Raw genomic sequence first — 18,019 nt, forward strand, 5'->3', positions numbered from 1 at the left:
AAATATGTGGAGACTTAGCTCTGCAGTTTGCATCTGAAGATGCTAACCTGCTTTTTGTCTGATTAATGAATTATGTGAGTTAAAGCTGCCTATTTCTTTGCAACAGCAAAAGCAAAGTAGGAGAGAAAATGTGATTCTATCAGCCAGCAGACCATTTATATTCAGATGATTTAACTAGCATCATACCTAATGTGAACAATGACTAAAACTTTGATATTGACTCATTCAAATGAAAATATTTGTAAAAATAATACCCTTATTATTTGAAAATTATTTGGAATTTAAAATCATACAGTTAGGAAGTATCACATAGAACTTACTCAAGCTAAACTATATGGGGTTCATCATAAAAAGACTTCTGTGTTATAGATATTAAAACAGACAGCAGCGCTCCCAGTTTTCTTGCAATATATATTTCTATGAAAAGTTTATAAACTGAATTAATTGAATTTTTGCACAAAGTTGATATAGCATACAAATTTATACAGCAAAGGCTTAATACTCGTACCTTTATATGTATAAACACATAACAAAATTAAGGATAACAATTGCTAGAAAAATACAAGGCATCTTTGCCATTTATGTTTAGAGTAATATATAGTCAGTTATAAGTTATTAAAAAGTGCACAGCAAAAGCCCAATTAATACAATCCTTTCTGTGCCACTCTATAACTACTAGAAATTTTACAATCAATGGTGGGGGAGAGGGAAAAAGGGAAACCCCAGATTGATAGGGAAAGTGCTGTTTTGTTTTCTACTATACATTTTATTTGCAAACCCCCTTTATTTATTCAGAATATTTGGAATATGTTATTCACACCAGGACTCTGGAATAACTTGGTGAATATCACATCATTTAACGTATGTGTTCATATAAATATATCAACATTACTAGGTGTGTAATCAAATGAAAGCCTTTTTCAAGAAAACGGTTCTTTTATCTTCAGAAAACCTCACACATCTATAAAGGTGTTTTTACTACCATTATGAAGTTGTTATTCTCTGAACTACTAAATCCAACTTCGTGTGTCTTCCTACTCTCTTCTTTTCTGTCCATGTAATCTAATATAAATCTGTTAGGTTTAAAGGTTTGAGGTACCTCTGGACTTGAATTTGAATGTTCTCAGTTCCCACTGTGTGGTCTTATTTAATCTCTTGGCCCAAGATTCCTGTCTCTAACTGTCTGGCCAATAACAACTTTGTCAAATCAAGACAATACAAGGCAGCAGACAGGAAATATCCGGTTGTCAGTTTTATTTGGAATATCACTGTTGACTTCAGTGGTGCAGAAAGCAGTAGTAGTAGCTAATATATTAGGATCCAGATTCTCAAAGAGCTACTGTGCCTTAAATACCTTTAAAATTCTGTGCCAGAAGAACCAACCAGATAGATCCACAGAAATCTGTGGGTAGAAGTTAAATGACTTCTGATATAAAATTTGCCAACCAGATCCAACAAACCCCCAACTATCTTTCAGCTACCATCTGTCATATCTTTTTGTAAGCTGCCTGGCGATAATGGATGTTGCACAACAGAAGCACTGAAAGTACTTTGTGTTATCAGCAGAACTCTTTCCAAAGATACAGAACTGTAAGCTACAGAAAACTTATAGAAGGTAGTACCTTATATTTAAAGATATTTTTTTACTTCCAAAGAAGGTATTTAGCAAGTGCCAGAAAAAATGTCAGAGCTGTATTATTTCCTCTGAGTATCTGCTATTCTTAAGTGCACTATATGCAAAGCTTTGAACTTCAGGATGCTGTATGCTTGTTGAAAATATTAACTGTTGGCCAAATTCTGCACTTCAGGATCAAGTACAACTTCTAACAAACCCACAAAAATCTTTGACTGATTACAGAAACAAAAAGTAGCCCTTCTTCTTCTTCTGTATTGTGATAGCATATATAAGAATAAAACATCTGTACTTTAGAGGGACCATTTCAATTTCATGATTTTTAGTTTCAAATAGTAATAGTAAACTGCAGATTTTTTTATTGTTTAGAGTCCAAAAAGTCTTTACAGATGCCTCTAATAATATCAGGAACCATCTGCTCCAATCCTGTGAACTCCCTGGTGAAGAAAGTATGAGATTCTCTTGGTTCAGAAGCCATGTCTTTCAGATCATCCAAAGGTGCCCAGGCAACACCAACAGAGAAGACTGTTATTCCTAGAAAAAGGAAATAAAAAAAAGGCCATTGTGTCTGCAGATACAGAAAACCAGCCATTTCTACATTAATGATTCAATGTGGATTTGAAAAGCATGTTTCAATGCCTGCCATCTGTCAAAGATAATTAGATTTTGTCAGTAAAAGCCAGGAATTAGATTTGACTCAGGAAAAATCCTGAAGGAAATATGAAGCGTCATAAGAGCTAATGTTTGAATTGTTCTTGTGACACATAGAATTGTAACAGTTGCAGTGTCAGTCTTGAAACATAAGTAACACTGTGTAAAATGATTTTGAAAGTAAGTTTGGTACCTTTGTGTGTCCTTAGTGTCCTTACATGCTCATACTTCGAGCATCATCAGCCCAATGAGCTTTTTGGCCACAACTGCTTATTCCCTTCATAGAGAATGATGGAGCTACTTGGCTCATTATTGGCTCTACTGTCTGGGGAAATGAGACTGGGTATATATTGATCCCCAAGCTGCCATAAGTGTGTCTAGTCATACCTGGCTCTGTATTACTGGTTGCTGGGGGTTTTTTCACCCTAATGGAAAACAGTTCCTAGGGGGAATTTTTTTGCTGAATTCCAAGTATGATACTTTGCAAACTTTAAAATCTTAACATTTGCAGCACAGCAGAAATAGGATGGATCAACTTTCACCACTTTTCAAAATGCATAATTTACCTGCTTTTTGTGCAGCTGCAGCAGGTCCTCTAACATCATCATACGACTGACCATCGGTCAGAACAATGAGGAAATTCTTGTTAGGTCCATCTTTCACTGGCCCAAACACGTTCCTGGTGGTGAAAGTGATGGCATCGCCGGTGGCGGTGCCCCCGCTCATGTACTGGATGCTGCGGATGGCCGACAGGACCTTGTCCTTGGTGACAAAGTCGGTGAAGCCGAACTCGGTCCTCTGGTCATAGGTGAACTGCACGGCCGCCACCTTGGAGCCGATGTCAGAGATCTCAAAAGCTTTGGCCACGTTGCTCACGAACTCAAGCACGAGGCGGAAGTTGCTCTCTCCGATGCTGCTGGAACCGTCTATCAGGAAACCGATGTTGACGGAGTTGTAGCAAGTCTTGCTACACAGCATCTGCTCGTGTGAGCACAGCTTTTGGACAAGAGGTTTGACATATTTGGTAGTACCAAACCAGGTGGGCATTTGGTAAGAGAAGAAGCCATTGTTTCGGCAGACCGCCTGTTTGAAAACATAAAGGGAATGGGTGAATGCCAACTGAGCAGTTCAATGGATAATACTCAAACACGTATAATTTTTCTTTCAAAAGCAGGTTAGAAATGAAGCCTCATGGCTGTAGCTTAGGATGGGTTTTTGTGTGCTTGTCTTTAAAGAAATTGAAACAGCTGCACTTGAAGTCAATGTAAACCATAGAGCAGCTTATTTTATCCAGTAATAAAGCCAACCCTGCCCCCCAAGATCTGAAAGTTTTCAAATAATTTAGCTTTTTTCACAAGAAGTGCAACAACTGAAAATTGTGATTTTGTTTTTTGTATGTGAACAAAGTAATGATACTAAATAGCCAAAGGTTTGAAATTTCTGTATTTTCACCTATACACTGAAAATTAGCTTCTGTGTTTTCCCTTTGAACTTGGCGAGACCTTTGGATTTTTAATCTATAATGTATCACAAACACAGACAGAGTTGGGTAGAAATATAGCTCCAGGTAATTCAGAGTAAAATTTCTTTTCCTCTAGCTTCCATCAGATGCATGTGAAGTACAAGGCAATTGGAAAAGGGGTTAAATTCAAAATCAGCTCTCCAACTAATCTGGCTAAGATCAAAATGCAGAAGGGAGGACAGGCCCCAGCCACTTACGGTCATGTCTTTCTGTACCGGGACAGACAGTGATAGTACAAGGCAAAGAGATCTCCTAAAATAGGAGAGATCTAGAGTAGCTATTAGGAGGAAATTACTCAGAATAGTGGATGCCTCTTCCCCAAAAGTGTTCAAGGCCAAGCCTGAGCTACCTGGTCTGTTGGGTGGTGTCCCTGTCCATGGCAAGGGGGAGGGAACTAGATGACCTTTAAGGCCCTTTCCAACCCAAACCATTCTGGTGCTTCTGTAAGTGCGTAAGGGTTGGACCTGCCTGCAATACCTCTGGGGTCAGCAGCTAGATATCTTATCCCTAGAGTTTCATTCTGTTCATGCCATTTCTGCTGAAATTAGACATCTACAACCTCCCTGTGGAAGATGACTGGTTTTCTCACTGCAGATTAAGTAAAGACTGACTGATCAGAAAGCTCATGTGAGAGTAGGTGATTGGTGTTTGAATTTCTGCTCTAACTCAAAAGGAACAAGATCCAAAACTCAGCATACAAGATCTAAGTCTTGTACACAGGCTTGCTAGGATGTATTTTTCCATATTTTCTGTCCTCTTAGTAGTGAAAGTAAGTAAATATTATCCACAGAGCAGGTAAGAAATAAGCACCTCCCTGTCTGCCCTTTCATGAGAGAGAAGGTATCGCAATCAGCATGTGATTGCTTTGGCACATTCAGCCATACCTGAGATAGGGGGATTTCCTGCACTGAGAGTCTTCATGCAATTTCAGTTCCAGGAGCTGCAACTTGGCCAAGCTTCTGGACTGGGAGGACAATGGTACCGTTGTGTGGCCCCTTTAGCAAGGAAAATTCTCCAGTGTTTCTTTAACTTTCCTTCTACTCGTCTTTTAAATCACTTTTGAGCAGGGATAATTTAACCAGCTGGTTTGAGAGAATATTTTTATGTCTATACATCTATGTGAGTTATTGTATATACATGTATTAGAATTTTACTGTAAATTCTCCAGAATGAAATTCATGACTGAAAACCAAATAATGTCATTCTTTCTTACTTTGTCCACAAAGCCAATGTCTTGTACCATTCCCAGCTCCTCTGTTGTGGGTTTTGCTACAGACACAATGAACACGTTGACTCCAAATTCTCTGGCCACTATGCCAGCTTCTTCTAGATCATCTGAGGGCCAGCCATCCAGGAACACTACAATGATCTTGGGAATTCCCTTCCGTGCTCCATTTTCCAAAGAGAAGAATTTCTGAGCTGTGTACTTCAAAGCTTTGCCTTGTTTTGAACAGGAAAAGAACAAGAAGAAATAATGCATACAGTGATGGTACATTCTGGGTTCAGCTTCCCATCTGAAATTGTGCAGGATTTATGTTATAACTGCAGGACTAAGCCAGTGCAGCATTGAATTGGTGCCCCAGGAAATTTGATAATGAAGCTTGGGCAACCTCTAAGTTAAAAACTAATGACCCCAAATCAACACCCCTCCCCCCACCAAAAATCCCCACAGATAAAGCTGAGTTGGATTCCCTGAGATGTTTTTTTTGCTCACGGGTCTAGTTTCCTACTAGGAAGAAGGTATATTAGTACCTGCCAAGTGGATTGGAAGGAAGAAAGTTCAGGAGCTACCTAACTTTAGCTTGTGAAATGCAACATAATTAGATGCTTGGTTTCAATGTCTGGGTGGTTTTGTCTGTGATAATTAATTTTCTTCAGATTAGCTAGTAGGGAATGAGTTTTGGATTTGTGTGGAAAACTATGTTGACAGTAGGGGGATGTTTTTGTTATTGGTGAGCAGCTCTTGCACAGTGCCAAGGCCTTTCCTGCCTCTTGTGCCACCCTGCCAGCGAGAAGGCCGGGGGTGCAGAGCCAGGGCAGCTGACCCCAAGCTGGCCACAGGGATACTCCACACCATGTATGTCATGGTCAGCATGTAAAGCTTTGGGAAGGACAATGAAGGAGAGGGGACATTTGGAGTGCTGGCATGAACTGTTAGGTGAGCTGGAGCCCTGCTTTCCTGGGGTGGCTGAACACTTGCTTACCCATGGGACATGGTGAATGATTTCCTTGTTTTGCTGTGCTTATGTGAGTGGCTTTTGGTTTCCCTAATAAATTGTCTATCAATCTAGAAATTTTCTCATTATCTTCTTCCCAATTCTCCCCCCATCCCACTAGGGGAAAGTGAGCCTGGGGGCTTGGTTGCATGGGGCTTAACCATGATGTCTTCTTACCACCAGTCACTCCTTACTCCTAGTCTAACTCTTTAATTAGCCACCCAGCAAGAAAGAAACACTAAACCTTTTATGAATTTGTCTCAAGATAGCATTCTGTTACTAGTGAAAAAAGTCAATTACTGTTAAAATGCAGGAAGCATTTATACAAGTACACATATATACATGTACTCTAATTAAATATGTAATAAGCATGCCTAACTTCTAGAAATTAAATGTGAGATGTGACAATGTTCTAGTGGGAAATCTCTGAACCTGGTTAAGGTAAGTGTGGTATCTAAAACACTTCCTGACCTATGTGAATTATGGGAACTTCAACATTTACACACACACTTATACATACATATATAAAAAATACATAAAGAAGTAATTTCTCTTTTAGGGGGAATGTGAACTCACCTGTATTGGAATTGCCTCCTCTGAAGCCTAATTCCTTTATGGCAAACAAAACTTCTTTTGTAGCAGTAAAGTTTTTCAGGTAGAATTCAATTTTTGGATGTTCACTGTGGAAAAATAAAATCGAGTAATAAGGTTCACTTTTCATACTGGCATTAGCAAACTAAAACACACTTGGAATAGTTTTGCTCATGATAATATGTATTCTTTTCTGGATTTCAATACTAAAATGTAAGTATGCTTCTTGCTTAGTAAGTCTTGCAATCCTTAGGAAGAGGAATTATCTACCTGAATGGATAAATTAAGGACAGCCTCATTGTTATGCTTATCAAAAAATTGAAAACATTAGGTTGAAAATACATAAAATTGAACATGCCAGACATTAAACTAAATGCATCTGTGTAACTAAAGATTGGCAGGTTTTTTACTATTTGTATGACAAACACCTTCCTTATAAAAAATTCCTGCAAAGTGCAGTTTGAGTGTTTTGATTTGAGAAGTTCAAGGTATGTTACCTACCGACGAAGAAATTAAAGACTTTAAGTATTCTGTCTCCAGATTTCATTTTTAATTTGCAGTAGAAAGCAAAAATAAGTGACCAGTTACAATTTGAAAAAGATCAGCTGTAATATTTTATCAGTTAAAGATAAAATATTTATTAAATATTAAAATATAGATCAGGTAAGAGCAGGTTTTTGTTTTGTACATGTACATAGCCATTAGGGACTATTCTCTCCCTACAAGTTTTAGAAACTGGCATCTCTCCTTTGCAGGGTGTTTCCTGCTGTTCTTCTAAGATGAGACTCAAAGCTACAGCAGAGGAGCTGTGAAACATCCAGCTTCTCTCTAGTCAAATATCAAATATCAGAGACAGAAGATATTCAAATTTGTCATGTCCTGTCACATGCACATCTCAGTATAGCACAGAGCAAACAGTGCTACAGCTCAAGAGTTTCTTTCTCCTGCTATTCATCAGCCATTATTGAGTGATATTGTTCTGCAAAAGGAGAAGTGACATGTTAATTGGTTTCTCTTATCAATTACTCCATTATATTTTGTGTAGACCTGTTCTTACCTGGCCTGTACGACCCCAACATGAGGCCCTTCTGTTCCAATTCCCAACATTACAGCTACTTTTCCAACAAAGTTTTTCTGCAAGTTAAACCTACGTTGGCCAATGTTGTAGCTTCCATCAATGAGAAAGGCAATATCAGCTTTACAGTCTGTGAACATCCAAAATAATTATATTTGTTAACATCAAATAAATGTTAGGATTCTGCTTTGCAAAAGTTAAATCTGTGTGTTCTTACCTTTGTTCCCAGCCTTTTTATCAAGAGTCTTCTTAGGTCTTTTACCTTCAGTGAAAAAAACAGCATGGATCATTTAAGAACAAGAAGATGAATGGACTGAGGTAAACTAGAAAAAGCTCTGACTAAAGAAATTACAGTGCAATCTATCTGTAGTAGGAATTGTCAATCATTTTAATAATTAAACTTGGGCTACTACTGCTTTGCTCCTTGGAGAATATTCTTTTTCAAATGAAATACCTTAACCTTCCTTTCTACATCTGTCTGACTAATTACTGAGTTGTACGAAGCCAGGTGGATTTTTGTACCTCACCCTCCCAAGTGCTACTCTTTCTCAGTTAGCAACCCTGCTGTACAATGGATTTTTAATGGTTTGGAAGCAAACCGTGGTTTAAACTGTAAACCATGTGGTCTATTCACAAACAACATCAAAGTCCAGTATTTATACAGCACTAACTTTCATAAAAAGGGTTTAATGCAGCATTTTCTGTGGTGAAAAACAACTAAATTTCTGCTATCCATGTCCTGACAGCACTCCGCTGTTCAGCAGTTCTGTAAGAAGAAATGCATTAACTCTGTCTTCTCCATGGCTTAAAAAGAATGAACATTACATGAGCTCAGGAACTCTTACCTTCCTCTGTGTTATCTCTATTACTTTTCAAAAACAATTCCATTTTGTTTTTAATTTGCGTGAACATTAGTGAGATCAGAATCAATCTCCATGATTACATACGATTCCTCTTTTTTTCTGGTGAAAGAGACACTGCAAAACCAGAGATACTGCAGCTCTTTTCTTCTTCAGAAACAGATGAGTCTCATGAACACATTCTCTTAGCCAGGGCCTTGCCCAGTGCAGTGCCTCCCCTCTGGAGGGGAAGGTGTCCCCTTGCTGCAGGATCACGCACCTGTAGAAGGACGGGCTGTGGACACCGATCGTCCCACTGCTTCAAGGGCTGTGCTCTTGGTACCTGCTAAAATGACAGTACTGCATTTTAGTGTATTTAGATGAAGTTACAAGTGCTTGAAGAATTACTGTAATTTCTTTGTCATCTGCCCTTAGCTACTCTGGGAGTAGGACACTTGCCTAGACAAACCTTTGGTGTAATCCAGTCCTTGTTTACAGGTAATTACTTTCTGCATTTGAAACAACAGCAGCTGATGAGTAATTACAACATATATATCTGATGAGAGGTTTTGAGCTGTAGTAGCCATTATTTCCAGCAGATAAAGAGAGGACTTTATCTGGAGAACTGGATTTCACCTTCACCCTCACCAAAAGCACCTCTAATTCCAAGTTCTTAGCTAGCAACTTGCAATGAGCAATATACAAGGAATACAAGTATCTTAGAGATAGCAGGCTGAATTTTAGCTGTGTCAGCTCTGTTCTGCCAGAGCTTCAAATACAGTTTGCAAAACAGTAAGTGTGATCCACCTACCAGTCACTGAGAAAGATGAAGCCCATCTAGAGAGCACCTGAGACTGGATCCCATTAGCATTTACAGCAGGGTAGTTTTCCTGTCCTGGGAGAGTCTGTACCCTTACAGCTCCTCCTCTGTTGGTAATCACCCCACTAAGGTTGAAAAAGAGTTGGTATAAATCAGACATTTAGTTACAAGAAAATGCAATACAGGTAACACCATCATTAGAATTTTTGTCACCAGCCTTCTCAAAAAGATGCAATAGAGGCAGGCAGTTGTGTTCAGGCTAGAACAATCTGAAAAGACTTTAGAAGAAACTATTCTATAGAGCATCACACAGATTTGTTTTAAAAAGTCAGGAAAGCCTAAAATTCTGGCATTTAGACTAATGCAGAACAGCAATGCTTCAGGCCACATCAATTCCTAAGTGACAATAAGAAGCATCAGAACTGTCAGATCTCTTATTATTTTCAGAGGTCAAAAGTCAAAGCTGTACTTCTCTAAGAGGGAGCAAAACTTGATGCCTTGTAGTATGTGGGCAGGTACAGCTCTGTGGGAGACAAGCAATCATTTCATGACTATTTAAACACAGCAATGTGTGCCTTGGTGTTTGCTTTTTGATTCTGTTTGGCTTACTGCTTGAAAAGACAACCTGGCCTAACCTGATTTAACATCTTGTGAAAGTAGAATAATCAAGACCAGAGTTTAGAAAGCTTTACATATATTTTTGATAATATGAGATCTGGATATCCATGGTAAAGGCAACTTCCACATGAAATTCTATTTGGAACATCATTAAAAGACATTAATTCTTCATGGATATTACTTGCATTTCTAAATTGAACTATGATTGTACATGTTTAATTCTAGTAGCTTGGAATCGTTTCAAAATATACAGATATATTCTCAGCTAGGAATACTTTATAGAGTATATAGACAAAGGAGCTTTAGTAAAGTTACCCTAAATTAATTTAAAATCAGATTATAAAGTTAGCAAATACAAACAGCACTTTATAGTTCTTCAAAAAAAAACCAGTGAGATAAAAATCAGATGAGAGCCATTAACTGGTTAGTTTTAAATGACAGGAAAATTCAGTAAGTCAAAATTATCTTTGAGAAAAATGACACATAAATGTACTTAGAATATTTCAGTCTACTTTGAATATAAATTTCTTCTCCAGTACCTGGTTCTCTTAGGCATTCAAGCCTTCACAAGTGTCTCAGTCTTAATGGATAAGGAAATGTGTCAAATAGAATGTGTTTAATTGGAACAGTTACCATTTTAAGCTTGTACTTGCAAATTTAGTGAAGATACTTTGGGCTTACATCAGCAAACCTGATCCGTGCCCACGTTTGCTCCTAAGAAGAGCTCAGGATCTCTTCCCACTTTCTTGGTTGCGGACTCACAACTTTGAGTGCTGAACTGAACTCAAGAAAAACATTCAGGCTGAGAGCTCAGCCTAAGAAGCATTTCTGGAAACAATGATTTAAACTTATTATAGGCACACTGTGATCAGTATTGTCTACATCGTTCAATTTTGTCTATTGGTCTTTACATTTTAATTGCAACAATCATAATTAATTTAATTAATTGAAAATTCTAGAGGAAAATAATAATCTACCTAGTCTCCACTAGGAGAATTTGGAAGCTTTACGGTGAAGATGGAGTAGATTTATTTACTCCTTATCTACTTGTTGAAAATACCTGATTCTGTATCTGAGCACAAGTCAAAGTTCCCTGCTGCCTTCTGAAGAGAAACACTTTCCACACAACAGCTCTGCTACTTTTAGTACAAGTGGGGGCTGATATTAGATATGAATGTAACATGACCTGTAGCCTTATGAAAGTTACTCCTTCTTTTTTGCCATTTTGTTCTGTAGGTGAGTTAACAGCTTAAGGCCATTTTTTACAACCTGATCAGTTTTATCTGGGATGTTTCTTCAGGTAGGTCTACTCAGAGTGCATGTTTATATCTGCTGATGTGGAACAAACCATGTATTGCCAGTTTACCTTTGTGTTCTGACCCAGACTGGCAAATTCCTTTCTGCAATGGTTTATGATTGACTTTTAAAGCAAGATTCATCCTGTATGGGTCTGCAATGGTTTTTAAAGAGTGAAGAAGTGCCTCTGCATTCCTCAGAATGACCTGTGTCACTGCAATCTGCTTTGCTTTTCACTGCTGTGCTTTGCTCCTGCTTGACTGACTTGCATGCCATGGCTGCTTTGATTAAACTGAGCTCAGCAGATTTTCCAGGAACAGCTTTCACTTCCCTACTCATTATGTTATATGCTACTGCTTAACAAGGGTTTTATGTAAAAGCTGTCAGTCCATTCTCTTGCCTAGCTTGTTAATAACAACCTGTAATTTACACCTAAATGTTTTTTTTCACTCAAGAATGGACACAAACAGAAAAGCAGATACACACAAGGCAGTAATCCTGTACCACACTGCAAATAGCTTGTGAAAGAAAGTGTTCCAGCCAAGAATAGCAGAAAGGTCTTATAAAATACAGGACTAAAACACACTTAAAAATCTGAATACTTCAAAATCAGCTAAAACATACTTAAAAATCCGAACTGAATCGAGATAAATCACCACATTAAATGCAAGGTTTTTAAGATCCCCATGCACTTCCTTAGTGTGCAAGAAATGCTTCTTTGAACTATTGAAGAAAGAGATACAGGGTGTTGCTGTGTTTTGAATGGATTTTTCATGGAGTCTACACATCAAAACTGATGCCTAGACCACAAAGAGAATCTTCTGGCTGTGGGAGGTGACCCTTATAGATGTAACTACAGTCAGTTTATCCTCAGGGACTTTAGGCAAGATAGCTGAATTACCTGAATTCCCATCTTTCCTTCCTACTATCACCATCTGCAAACTCCAAATAATCAGCCTTTCTCCATCACCCCAAGAATTATTCTCCTCATCTCCAAACTGGTGTCTTGCTACTGCCTGATTGCCATCAATCACTGATACGGAGCCGCTCAGGATTTCATGCCAGCATCCTCCGGACCCCTAAGCTGTGTTCTTTCTTTCTTTCTTTCCTTTCTTTCTCTGCACCCCTATTGCTTTTTGCAGGAAGAAGTTCAGCAGCAGAAACAGGCATGATAACATTTCCCAGGGATCTACAGCTGCTCAGAAATCCCTTTGGCCAGGCAACATTTTTGTCAGCATTCTTCTAGCAAGCACAGGGGCAGCTCAGTGCCACCTGTGTTTATGGGCACTTTGTGGCCAGCTGGGTAATACCATGATATGCTTTTGTTAGACTGGAGTTCTGGGACCCCAGTGCTTAATGAGGACTGGTTTCACCCTTTGACAAGTTAGGAAGGTTATGAAAAAATGTACATGCCTATTTAACATCTAAATGCTACCACATTGGGCTAGGTCTCCATTTAGTGGAATTGGCACTGGAACAGAACTGCACAAGCTGAGAACCTAGTCCTTCATTTGACCTTCTGATTATTAATCCAATTAATCACTCAGTGGTAGATTTAACTCAGTTCTTCATGCCTACATAGTGTCAGCCTGGTAGGAGGTTCTTCATTCTTCCCTCAACAAATAAATCTTTTATCCTTCTGCCCAGAAAAAGAATAATATTAAATAAATATTTTGTTTCCTGAGACTAATTACACATAAAATGAGAGAAAAAGCCAAATATAACAAGATAAAAGAGGCAGAAAGATTATTCATCAGTAGTACACAGAATTATTTGTAGCTGAATTCTGCTAAATTATTTTCATGTCTTACATAGTATTTTCTTGCATTGATAACTGCCTCAAAGCAATGGAACTACTCATAGGACTAAGCACTATTTGATTTATACAAAATTAAGGACTCCAGCCTCAACGTAGACCCAGCATGCAAACTGAAGTGTATGTGGAAGAGAGCCATGCTCACACAAGCATTTGCAATTTAAGAAACTGAACGAGCCCTGCTCCCATGCCTGACATTTCCTGAAGTGCTGGGTGGTTGTCTGACACATGGCAGGTGACACAGGGCCAGGACCCCACAGAGGGTAAAGGTACAGAGCTAAAGGTACAGAGCTATCTGCACTCACCAGGCAGTGAAATGGAGGGTACACCTGGTTTGAAACGACTGTTACTTCAGGTATTTGGAAGAAATTTACAAAATTTTCAACGCACAGATCTACTTACAAATTTTACAACTCAAAGCTTACAAATTTTCAAAGCACAGATCTACTTACGTTACAATAATGGCAAACTCCAATCACCTATTGGGAATGGCTTCTTGAAGTTTTTTTCATGCCAATGAGGATTTTAGACATTGCAACACAGGGCAAGAAGGAGCAAATACCTTCTATGTTCTTGTTGGATTTTGCAGCGTGCACTGAAATTAGCTGAGAACTAAACAGCTATTGTCTCTTCTCCATGCATCAATCCTTTTTTGCCAGGACTAGTTATGGCTGTTAACAGTTGCAGCAAAACTACCAAAACATTCTCATGTAGCAAATTCTGTTCTGAGAATGAAAGCCAGCAGAACTAATAGGCCCCATCTTAAAGGCAGTCTTCAGAAACAGCAGTTTTCCTAAACAAACAATTCTTCACCTTTAGTCTGCTTTTTCAAAACACCTTACTACAGTCTACCATACTCAAAGACTTGAACAAGAATAATTTAAATCCAATCTGGAAGACAGATTACAAAGGTGAGTTTATTTTAATCCCTTTATCACTATTAGAGACTTCATTATTCTGACAATGTCTGTGGAGAGAGACTGTTAGATGCAGGATGTACAAAAAGGGTTACATATTTCATAAGAAGTACAATTTATATTGACTCTTACTATGGAAAAGCATGGATTTTTCTACAGCCTCATGTTTCTGGAGGCTGGAGAACAGTAGTACACATAGTTTGTAAGGTACAAATTTCAGTGAAGAGCTAAGTGATACATCATAAATTAAATCTTGTGCTTTAATATCTAGGGGAAGACTATGCAAATCATGAAAGAAATATGCCTCTGCCATTTCTTGTACCTCCTCCTTCTGTAGAGGAATTTCCCAGCTGTGACAGAACTGAGCCCCAGCAGCTTTTGTGGAGGGACTTTGCTAGCAGTCAGTCACTGACAGCCTGGCATGGGGGGTTCAAGATGCTGCCTGGTTGAACTGGTCAGGAACTTCTGTGTCTTTTCAAAATATTCAAGCCTTTAATCTCTTTAGAAAAAGTTTTGACAGCGAGAGCTTTTTTTTCTCTTTAAAGACATCTTTGGCAAGAAATGGAATGTTAAAATAAATGGCTGCGTCACTAAATACAAACATTGCCTCAGGAAAAATAAAAGGACAATGGAAAGAAATCTCTGTTTTTCTCAGTTCAAAAAAGACAAACAATAAAAAAAGCAAATCCAAAGTGTCTACCTGCATTTGATCTAGACATTCTTCACAAATTTTTTTATATTCCTCAGCTGGGAAGAGTAAAGAATCAAAGAGTAATATTTTTAAACACCCAAGAAGACTCTTAAAACACACTAAATGGACATCTTAATTCTTTTTACAGAAGCATCAGAAGGAAGCCTGTCTAACAATAAAATACACATGGAAACATGTAAATATGAGACAAACTCTTCAGCTTTAAAAACAAATAGAAACAGACCCCCATGATACCTCCCAAGCTCCTTCTAACTCCTCCTACAGTACCTGAGCCCCTAGATCCTTTTACAGCATTTGAGAAGTTCCAGAGTTTCTACCCAAACCACCTCCTTAAGTGAAATTTTCTTTTTAAAAAACAGTTAATTTTAGTTTACTTAGGAGTTTAAATACTGTACAATAAGCCCAAATTTTGGAAATCTTGTTAAAAGTTATAAAATTTTAACTGACACTTTAAATAAGATTCTAGATAGTAATGATAGTTTCCTAACTATTACTTAAAATGCTTGGCATGGGTTTTTTATGACATTTAAAGTGTCAAGCAATGAATGCTAACTCAAGAAAGTTTTATTTTCCTCATTTATCTTCTAGCCATTTATATTTCTGTAAAATTTTAAGTTTTTAGTTGTGGCTATTTTAACATAAAAAATATTCTGATAGCTGCAGCATCACATCAATATGTTCTGATAGAGCTTTCTTCTGTTGCTTGATGCAAAAAAAAATTCAAACCATTTATCCTCCACTTCTTTTAAAGTTTTTTGATGCAAGATTTTAAGAACATCAGAAAGTGAATCTGCTTTTATTCTTCAATTAGTTAGTATTTATACTGTATCCTTCCATACCTACTAGTGATAGAAGTGATTTTACAGTGGAAGTCCCCCTGTGGACAATGCTGGGCCATGTCAGAGAAAGCTGACAAAGCAGTTTTCAGGAATACTCAAACACACTCAACTTGCAAGCTGCACAGACATTCTTTTTATTTTTCCTTGTTTTCTCTTGTCTCAGTGACATTCCTATTGAGTTAATGACCCAAAGTCCAGAGAGATTTTTTAGCCAAAAGGCTAACATTTCAAAGTGTGGCAGAGACTGTATAAACTCAGCACATGGATTACCAATGATCTGACTTACCTGTGTATGGCAGCTCCACAGACACTCGAAAGAGAGGCATAAACTCCATCCCCAAAGACATAAAATTGCCACAGAGGACAGTTTGCTGGGCAAAGGACATCTTCTGTCCCCTTTCTAAGGTCAAGTCCTCTTGTAAAGCACGTGATAGCTGTAGAAGCTAAAGAGAAAAGAAGAACTTTTGACCTGAAAATCTTAAGGGTTTGTTGTTGGGATTTTTTTCCCAATGTCTCTACAGTTTCCAAGTTTAAAGCAATATCTGAATTTGAAACTAGATACAATGCCTATAAAAATGTCTTTGGAGCTTACAAATGTACAGTTATGACAAGGAAACACACACTTCAAAATTACTTGTGGGAAAAAAGTAGCAGGAAAAAAACTCCCATGACAAACAACATTAAAATAATATCAAGGAACATTACACAAGGAAAAACACTCCATTTCTGTAAATTTGCTGCAGAGACAGAAGGGCAAGGGGAAAACCTTTGAGGGCTGACAGACCACAGATGCAGGTGGCAGTTTCCAAGGAGGAAACTAAATCACTCTGACATCCCCACAGAAATCTCCAGCCATAAGTCACTTGGGAAATTCTGAATCTTCTCTTTAGTGGCATTCATGGAGAAAGTTGACAGCAGCATTTCCCTTAGCCTCTTGCAATAAATCCTACTGAGGCCAGTGTTAAATAAAAAAAAAGAGGAAAAAAAAAGGAACACACATCTCGTTGCTCCAGTAATACAGTAACATCTAGAACACTGGTATCAGTTCATTACAGTGAAGTTTACATCATTACCATTGTGCAGAGGACTGTCAGATGTCAGATTCATACAGTGATACGAAAGTTATTTATTCAGCTGAGGCACATGCATTTTTTATGTAGAACTGTGCCTTTTTTCAGAAGTTGCTCTCCAGGTTACCATCATTAAGCTTTCACTCTGCTTGCCTGTGTGCAGTGAAGGTATGCAGACACAGATTAACATCAGTACACAATTTCACCTGGCAAACTGGTGCTTTTTCTTCTGAAAACATTGAGGTCTTTATCTTGCATGGACACTACCATCCTCCTACTACACAAGATAGCAGAGTCCCCTGCTCTGTTGCACAGAAAATTAGAGATTTGGCTTAGATCATTATCAATTCAGCAGCACAAGGGCAACCCATGCCTGGCTGTTTACTCTGAAGTTCCTAAGGCACCTAGAAGGTGCAAGAACCTTTTCTAAATGCATCTGGAATACTACCTTTGCACAGATGAAAGCTGGCAGAGGCTGGCCAAGGCACCAGTGCATGCACCACAGCATTATATGCTGCAGATTTCAGGGATCAGTGATCTGTCTCTCACCTACTTTTCTGCCCACTATTTTCATTCTTGCCCTGGGGTGTTTCCTGACCCCAACATATGCTGCTTATAAACGAAAGCACTTGGAGCATATGCTGTTCTTCATCAGGGGATGGAAAAGATGATACCTCCAGCTAATCTCACTGACTTTAGAGCTGAAAAGCAGAACAGTTGCAGCCAGAAATGCAGAGTGAAAGATATCTATTCATTCTGACTGTGGAAATTGAACACACATATTCATCAACTATGTGTGTAATTTTACTCTTAATTATATACAATAGTCATAAATGCTGTGCTGAAACAATGTTAAACTACCTAATCACATCTTCCCAAAAAATTGTTGCTGCCCTTTAATACAAATATGGGACTTGTATATGCTGAATCTGCCCATATAGTTCAGATTAAGAAGAAAAGAAAGCAGAAAGCACTTTTTTATTTTTCCCTTCTCAAGATAATAAAAGCAGTCTGCCTCGCAAGAACTAAAGTGATTTAATCTGATTCTCAGGTATTCTAAGAAATAAAAAAGTTTCTGTTAGGACTTAGTCTTACCTACTTACATCCTAGCCATGCTTAATCTTATTTATTTGCCTTAAAAACAAAAGATGGAAAAATCAAGCAGAACCAGTGCTTATACCTAGAAGCTCCAAATTTCATAGTCAAAAATGCTATATTATTGGTATGCTAAAAAACCCTTTGCTTTCCTCTTTGAGTCCCCTAATCCTTTCATGGAAGTTCTACAAGTGTGTTTGCTAATTAATGGGCACTGAACAAGTAGTATCCACCAAATGACACCTAGCAAGACCATCAAAATCAAACAGCAGCTGCAAGGCTGGAAATCCTTGGAGGAGTAATTGCAAT

General features: G+C 38.2%; 1 protein-coding gene across 1 annotated transcript; it reads right to left on the reverse strand.

The window, feature by feature from the left end:
* Positions 1 to 391: 391 nt before the first annotated feature.
* On the reverse strand, positions 392 to 16,885 carry COCH (cochlin). The gene is made up of 10 exons (XM_031064709.1): positions 16,822 to 16,885; positions 15,832 to 15,988; positions 9,339 to 9,472; positions 8,808 to 8,873; positions 7,906 to 7,950; positions 7,671 to 7,818; positions 6,599 to 6,702; positions 5,020 to 5,246; positions 2,851 to 3,367; positions 392 to 2,167 (listed from the first exon to the last, which is right to left on the reverse strand). Exons 1-10 carry the CDS (start codon positions 16,883 to 16,885, stop codon positions 1,992 to 1,994), a joined length of 1,638 nt encoding a protein of 545 aa, XP_030920569.1. The 3' UTR covers positions 392 to 1,991.
* Between the last annotated feature and the right edge of the window lie 1,134 nt (positions 16,886 to 18,019).

This window comes from Geospiza fortis, unplaced genomic scaffold (assembly GCF_000277835.1).
Source record: "Geospiza fortis unplaced genomic scaffold, GeoFor_1.0 scaffold54, whole genome shotgun sequence".
Classification (NCBI taxonomy): domain Eukaryota; kingdom Metazoa; phylum Chordata; class Aves; order Passeriformes; family Thraupidae; genus Geospiza; species Geospiza fortis.

Coding starts and splice junctions, on each gene's coding strand:
- COCH (XM_031064709.1), bottom strand. CDS start 16,885: ATGGTAGTGTCCATGCAAGATAAAGACCTCAATGTTTTCAGAAGAAAA. Junction 5,247..6,598: donor AGGAGGCAATTCCAATACAG/GTGAGTTCACAT, acceptor GTTCAAAACAAG/GCAAAGCTTTGAAGTACACA. Junction 3,368..5,019: donor ACATTGGCTTTGTGGACAAA/GTAAGAAAGAAT, acceptor GTTTTCAAACAG/GCGGTCTGCCGAAACAATGG.